Source organism: Asparagus officinalis, chromosome 9 (assembly GCF_001876935.1).
Source record: "Asparagus officinalis chromosome 9, Aspof.V1, whole genome shotgun sequence".
NCBI classification, from domain to species: Eukaryota; Viridiplantae; Streptophyta; class Magnoliopsida; order Asparagales; family Asparagaceae; genus Asparagus; species Asparagus officinalis.
Window position 1 is genome coordinate 68,080,014 of NC_033802.1, and position 7,480 is coordinate 68,087,493.

The 7,480-nt window shown below is 39.7% G+C and overlaps 1 protein-coding gene across 1 annotated transcript; it reads right to left on the minus strand.

Annotated features, from left to right (window-relative positions):
- LOC109823599 (C2 and GRAM domain-containing protein At5g50170) lies at positions 2,607–7,038 on the minus strand. The gene is made up of 7 exons (XM_020389877.1): positions 6,645–7,038; positions 5,069–6,169; positions 4,530–4,996; positions 4,328–4,444; positions 3,592–4,071; positions 3,208–3,483; positions 2,607–3,035 (listed from the first exon to the last, which is right to left on the minus strand). The coding sequence occupies exons 1-7, from the start codon at positions 7,036–7,038 to the stop codon at positions 2,820–2,822; spliced, it is 3,051 nt and encodes a 1,016-aa protein (XP_020245466.1). The 3' UTR covers positions 2,607–2,819.

Genomic DNA, 7,480 nt, shown 5'->3' on the forward strand with positions numbered 1-7,480 from the left:
AGTGCTTTCTGTTTTTTTTTGGCATCCGTAGTTGCAGTAGGGAATAGATATGTGACCTTGCATTAACTTTAGAAATCATCTTTCGTTATCAATCATATTCAATCTAAATCATAAAGAATCTTACCGAGAAGTTTAGTCTAGATTCTAATCAAGTCATATACCTCAGAGATAATTTATGGAATCCATAAAAAACTGTGAAAAGGACAAAACATTTATTGGATTTTGAGGGATGAAAATACAAAAGTATGATCTTTTCGACTTAGTCTAACGGGAAATTTAACTATTTAACTATACTTAAGCTGAGTGAAAGGTATGATTTAAATGATTGCTATTATGTCTTTGTCTTTCAGGTATTCATCATAGTTTCTTGTCAACACTTTTTCCCAATAGGATCTAACCTCTGGATGCAATCAAATTATTGACATTATGAAATGGCGGATGATGATAAATTTCAATTGTCATATAGTAGAGTGAATCTATGACATAATTCATAATTTAGATGGATCATTAATTTTCGTTTGTGGTCATTCGAACACGAATTCTAGGTAGTTTGTGTGCCTGTGTGTAAGTTTGCGTATGCATGTGCATATGTGTGTCAGTGTACACACATGCACACGTCTATGTGCATCTACGTGTATCTGTATTTGCTTGTCAGCTTGTGTCTGAATGTCTTATTCACACTAGTAAATAGGAAAACAAGCATGTCAAGGAGGAAATTTTCATCCTATATCTTTGTAGTTTCACACTGTTCAATGTAGCTTCCGTAATTTGTCTTTGTAGATTCACACTGTTTAAGGTAGCTTCTCTAATTTAAGACATGTACAGCTGAGTAGGTTCTTTGTACTTGCATTAAGATTTTTATTTGAAGGCGGCGCCCAATAGATTCTTTACACTTGTATTAAAAGAATTCCTAAAAAGCGATCCTAGCAAACAAAATGTTAATCTTAGGGTTAAACTTCTGATATAGAAAGTATAAATACTTTCCATTTTTATTTATTTATTGAAGTACACGATCCTGTAATACTTTGTCTATTTTTCATGACATTCTCTTTATTTTCATTTTTTTTTGGTGTATAATACACATCCCTTATTAACCTCTTATTGTTTGTTGCCACTTTGGATTGATTGAAATGCTTCCTAGCTTATGAAATCCTATCAGTTAGTTATTCCATGAGGAGCATGTATTTACTATATGAGATAAGATTCATAAGAACGTGGGTAAGTTATGGGATTTGGGCAATCTAGTCTAATAGAAAGGAAGCTCATGAATCTGAATGGCGAGGGTCGGTGTTTCAGAAGCTTTCGACCAGAAAGGTTTCTGATGTTGCCCATGTCGGCCCTCCTGGTCTCTAGTTTAAAGACATTCAAATGATACAAATTAACTTTACCTGGGAAAATCTTCCTTATGAACTGCCAAGCACACAAATATAGCCTAGAGCCTTTGCTGTCATGAGTCTTGATTCAGAAAATTTGATTTTTGAACGTCTTGTAAGATCAGTTCAATAGTTTCATTGGTTTTCTAATTTCAGTTCCGGTAGTTATAGAATTAAAAATAATATCAGATTGTGCTACGGGTTAGGTTTTTCCATTATGACCTGCTACAAACATGATTGTGAATCTTATCCTCATGTACCCCCCATCATTTCTTTGTCTACTCTACTGCAATTATCTGGTTGTACTCTTCATTGCATAGGTTCAACCGTAATGAAAGACCAATAAATTTGGTTTTCTTATTCTGCCAACTAATCTTCTAGGTTTTATGGTAAATTTTCTCTTGCCTTGGGTTTTCTTGCCCAGGTCTTGGCACCAATAAGAGGGTTAACAACAGGTCCTTTGATATGTCGGCATTTGTAGATGGTGAATCGATAAATTTGGTTGCCATCAATTCAATTAATATGTCGACATTATTGGCAACCGGTCATAAAAATTGCTGATTTTTTCAGCTGAACCTTCTCAAGTTAACTTTTGGCCCCATGGATAGCCCCATTTTTTATGCGGAAAGATTCATGGAGATGGTGACTGATGCCCTTAGAGGAGAGGAGTGGTGGTTCATATTCCTTGGATAAGGTTTTTTCAGCTGTGTCATAAAATTTAGTTTTCTGGAGTGTGCATGTCAGGATCACAACATTTGGGAAAAACCAATGTGCATGTCAGCATCAACTTTTAGCTAAATCTAAACATACTTCAATTGCGAAAGAGACTTTTTCATGGGTTTTATGCGTCAAGCTAGGTGGAGATTCCAATCAAGTGGGAATGGAGGTGGGTCTTATACAGAGTCTTTTCAGTTGTTTTAACTTTTTTTTGCCTCGCATACACACGTTGAGATCTGCTACTAAATGGAAGGTTATTATTAGAATCTGATAGCTACTATTTCTCAACAAACTGTGATTTTTTTTAGGAAATGGTTTAGTGTGTGAAGTTGAATGGTATTCGTTAGCGACAGGTGAGGTGTCCAATGCAAAGAGTGAAATATCTGCCTGAACTTTGACGCATTTTTTTAATAATGTGTTTTGGTTTTTTTTCCCCCCACCTTCTGTCGAAAAAGCGAAAACATAATCACTGCTCCCTGTATTTTTAGTAACCTTCTCCAGTAAGGTAAGCAAAAATTAGATAATCCAAGGAACTCATCAGCTATTACTGCTGCAAGCATATACAGTGGATGACTATTGTTGGGAGATATCCGAGATGTCCCACTTTCTATGTTATTTCTTCAAGATAATGAGTTTTTTACATCTTGTATACATCTGGCTCTATCACAGTTATCTACAAGAAGCGTCAACTGAAGACGATGCTCAGCAGCTCTCCTAACATCTCGATTGTTAAAGTAGCAACTTCGGTAGATCCGAAGAAAGATTTTCCCTTTCAGCAAGTTCGAAAATCTCCTTCGATCTATGCGTTAGCTTGTTAAATATGTTTCTCGTTATCCTCTTCTTGAATTTGGAACTTTTCGTCCATGTCACTCCCAGAAAAGCATCACATCGAGATGCCATGGCGTTTGAGAGGAAGGTCTCGATCAATATATACTTTAAACTGACCTGTATCATCATCATCATCAGAAACAGCATCATCAGAAACAGAAGAGCAACAAATATAGAATTTAGGAAACACATAATTTGCTAGTTAAGGCTAACAAAAGAAAATATAAAATTTAGGAAACACAAAATTTAAGAAACAGAATTTTTTTTTGTAGGAACCGCAATCACTCACATGGAAATGATCCCCAAAAGGAACATTGTGAAGAGTCATAACTTCATCCACTGCCCACCCGTTGTGATCTAAACTAGGAGCTTTATGTTGTATGCTACTCACTTCACCTCCAAAAATCGATATATGGCGATTAAATTTGTAGCTAATTTGTCTCCTGTAGACATGATCAGGCCCAACTGCCTCCCATGGCGTTGTTGAATAGTTAAGGCATCCAACTTTCTCCATTATTTTCTTTTCGAGTAGCCCCCCTCCAAAGACTTCCACCAGTGATTCAACCTATGAAACAAGAAAAATGAGATTTCATTACACAATATTTTCAAAAATGTGATTTCATTACACAATATTTCCTTTTTGGAACACAGTCAACTCATTTTGATTCCTTACGCTGACAGAAAGCTCTACTGATAAAGCCTTCGAAAGCCTAGTCCCATCTGAGCCTAGTATGTACTCGCTGTCCTCAAATCGACCGGAACTTCCACTTTGATCATCATCCAGTTTACCAATCTTGCCGGATTTTTCACCGTGACCACATTTATCCTCTTCAAGCTTAGCACTCTGTTCACCATTTAGGCATTTGTTTCTCCACAAGGCTATGATTGTCTTGCTTGCACTGTTAAATGACGCAAATGATTGGAACTGGAATTTGAGCCTTCCTTCTTTATCTTCAGACTTCGCCCCATGCTTAGCGTCACGGCCATGGCCACTCTTCAAAATGATTAACAGGGCTGGAGTACCGACAGTAGAGAAGGATGGGGACAACTCTTGAATGTCTTCAATGTCCTCCCAAAGAAAGAAAAAGTTGGTTTTATGACCAAAAATGTTGCCATGGAATCCTATGATTCTTGCAGATAAAAAGAGCCTACCCTGCACAAACGAAAGACTGGGTCATCCTAATCCTGCTCCTCCTCTGGAAAAAAATTGGTTCGATGATAGTAATCGTCTGTTTTAAGTGCTAGAAATGTCTTGCATCTATTCAGTTCATATGTGGGTTTTGTCAGGCGAAAAGATATCCCACATTGGAAAACAGTCAGATGAATATATGATTAAATATGCTTAAACTGATAATTCAGAGAGAATTAATCCTTTTTAATCCAGTTTGGGTCCAAGTAGATTAGCTTACCTGCAACGGCAATCTTCTCTTCAAATAGCATGCGAAATCATTGATAAGAAACTCCTCAGGTGGCAAATTAAAGAGCTTTTGGAATGTTGAGTTTCTGTGAGGTGACTGTAGGTTCAGCTGGTAAGAATGAATTGCTAGTGATCAATAAAACTGAAGGAAAATTAGCGCACAAGAACAACTTTGGAAAGAGAAAACGGCTTACCTTCTTTCCTACTTCCTTCTCCATCTTGGTTAAGTACTCTTTGACTGCCTCGGATCCTTTAGTGTTATCCAGGAAAACTCTCAAGTGCAGTTGGCTATGAGATGCTTGAGCCAGTTTCCCATCAAGAGATACCCAAATGTCAGCCAACTCTGAAGCAGTATGCCTTACGAAATTGATCTCTGCGTGCCCAAGAGAGACTTCTTGATCAAATGGACCATCAAAGTCGAAAACATCCACAGTCAAAACTGATGGTGGTCCTTGCATGGCATCAAACTCCAATATGTCATTCCATTGAGGATCTTGTGTTTGAAGTTGGACAGAACTCGTTCTCGTCTGACCACCACAACCAAAAACTACATATGGATCTAAAATTCCAGATGACGATATCACCGGTAAATTACTCCCTTCTATCAAGGCCACTGTGAGCACCCACCCATCACCTTGTGCTTTGATTCCATGATCACTACCTATTTACACAAAATTTGCAAATTAAAAATGCAAAATATAGATGATTTATGGTATACCTTTGTAGGATTTACCTCTCCGTAATCTGGCCTTCACAAAGTGAGAGATCAAATAAAAAACTCGTTCTGCTTGAAGAACCAAAACAGCACAGGTGATGAGCTCTCCGAAAGAGTCAGGCAGATCTAGACCACCGAATTCCAATCCCTTCATTGGTCCAGGGACCGATAAGAGAATGTGTATAAAAACGTAAAGCCCCATGAAAAGGGTAGAAATGACAGTGAAGTTGCACAAATACTCGAGGGCCAGTTCCCAATCTGATTGGTGTTCTCCATGCATTGGTGCCAACAGCTGTTCTTTGTTCAGAATTAGCTCTTCTGCATTTGCTGGTTTCACAAACTGCGCCAATATGTCCGCAAAAGTTTCATAGCTCTCCTTGATACCTTGCCGCGCACTTCCCTCTATAACACTTTTCATCATAGTACTCTGGCTAAAATTAACATTCCATGATATTACAAGACGGGACGATTGGGATTCTTCGCTTGCAGATAACTGTGGTGTAGGCATTATCTTGTAGAGCATATCGACCTGAAAACAACTACCATAAGGTACATCGGGTGTGCTCACATGGATCAAGACTGCAAAGTTCTTCCCATCCGCTGTAAGATAAATCTGCTCTTCTGTTGCTTTGACGGCTTTTACAAGCTTTGTTGCAGCTCTTGTGTAAGTCACGGATCTTGTTAGGCATGAAGAGTATGCATCTTTCCATGTCCATGCTCCCTCCTTGTAGTCTGTAGTCCCTTGCTTTTCTACTAAAGCTCTTATAAATTGTGAGTTAGGTTCAAATAGAAGCGTGTTCAGATCTTTTGGTTCGATCACATATGTCTGATCGAGTAGGATTCCACCTTGAAGATCTCCTGGCATTTGATTGGTTCCACTCTTTGATTGCATCACTCCAATAGCTTCTTCAAAACTGGATGTCGAGTAAGTTTCTACTTCTTTGCTCTCGTCAGTCGCACGTGTGTTATCAGATAGTTCTAACGAACCATGATGTTTTGAACCAAACGTCGAGGTTACTCCATCCATGTTTGTAATGGGAGAACATATATTTGAAGGTGAAGCAGCTGGTTCAAAATTATCATCACTTCTTCCTCGCAACACGGCAAGGAGAATTTTCCCTGAATGTTCCAACACGTACGTAGTCTATCAGAAATTATAAATATCGCTTGAAATTACACTACATGAGTTGTAGGGAGTTTGCTGCAAAAGATTATATATACAGAACCCTTAGCCTCAAAGTAACGCTAAAATCCCACCCTTTATAACCACAGCTGCAGCATGAGAATCAGCACACGACTCATGTAAAGTAAAAGAGTAAATTTCATAAAACAATTTTCATAAGGAAAAAGTTACTCCTGCAACGAAAATCAAAGCTGCGGTGATTATAGTTTTATGCTCTAATGGCACAAATCTGGGCATATCCATAATTAAGCTGAAATCTGGACTCATGCTGTATATGTTGGGGGTCAAAGGTGTCACACGAATCCTACAAACTTATTACAGCGATCAAAAAACAACGCGCATGCATAAGACGCGCTCACACATACACACACACACAAAAAAAAAAAAAAAAAAAAAAAAAGAGAAACATACCGCGATCCTTGTTGGTCCTTGAAACATCATCCCCATCACATTGAAGAGGAAACCAAGAAGCAGGGACCCCCTCGTAGAGATTGGTAGGCAGAGGGACGTTCACAGCTCCGACAGCATCAACCTCCTCCTCCTCCCCCAACTCACTGCCTTCGCCCTGATCATAAAAAACCCCCACCCGCACACCGGCTTCACCATCGCCGCCCGCGTTAATCTCCTCATCCAATTCAAAAACGAACTCCTCTCTCCAAACAGGGTCAGTACCCCCCCTCACCGTCCTCGTCCTCGCCTCTCGACCCCGAAACCTCACCTTCGCGTAGACGTCGGGTAGCCCTGCGTCCTTCTTGGTCGGTGGAAGCCCCTTCGCTTCGTGAACATAAGCATGCAGCCTCCTCATGCTGGGCCTTGATTACTAATCTCAGCAGAGAGACGAATTAACCCGAAATTGTTGATGAATCCAGAGGGCAGAGATAAATAAAAATAAATGGGAATGGGTTGAGGGGGGTGGGCAACGGTGGAGGGAGGAGGGAGGTGACAGGAGCGGCACGGAAGAGGGCGAGACGGTGACAGCGAGTCAAAAATGTGGAGGAGTAACGTTGCCGGGTGGCCGTCGAGGCCACTACTGGCTCCCTTTACGCCTCTGACGGGCTCTGGCCCCTGTGCTCATCAAGCCCAACGAATTAAATCACTGGAGGCCCATTAGGCCCATTCTAATTATTGTTTCTTATACGTATGTATATAGGGAAACCCGGAAAGGTATGTTCTTTCTTAGTTAATGCTATGGCTACCTGTTTGTGTTGGTCCCATATTTTTGTGAAATTGATTGCGTTCTGGGAGCT

Coding starts and splice junctions, on each gene's coding strand:
- LOC109823599 (XM_020389877.1), bottom strand. CDS start 7,038: ATGAGGAGGCTGCATGCTTATGTTCACGAAGCGAAGGGGCTTCCACCG. Junction 4,997..5,068: donor GAAGGCCAGATTACGGAGAG/GTAAATCCTACA, acceptor TTGTGTAAATAG/GTAGTGATCATGGAATCAAA. Junction 3,036..3,207: donor CTTTTGGGGATCATTTCCAT/GTGAGTGATTGC, acceptor ATGATGATACAG/GTCAGTTTAAAGTATATATT.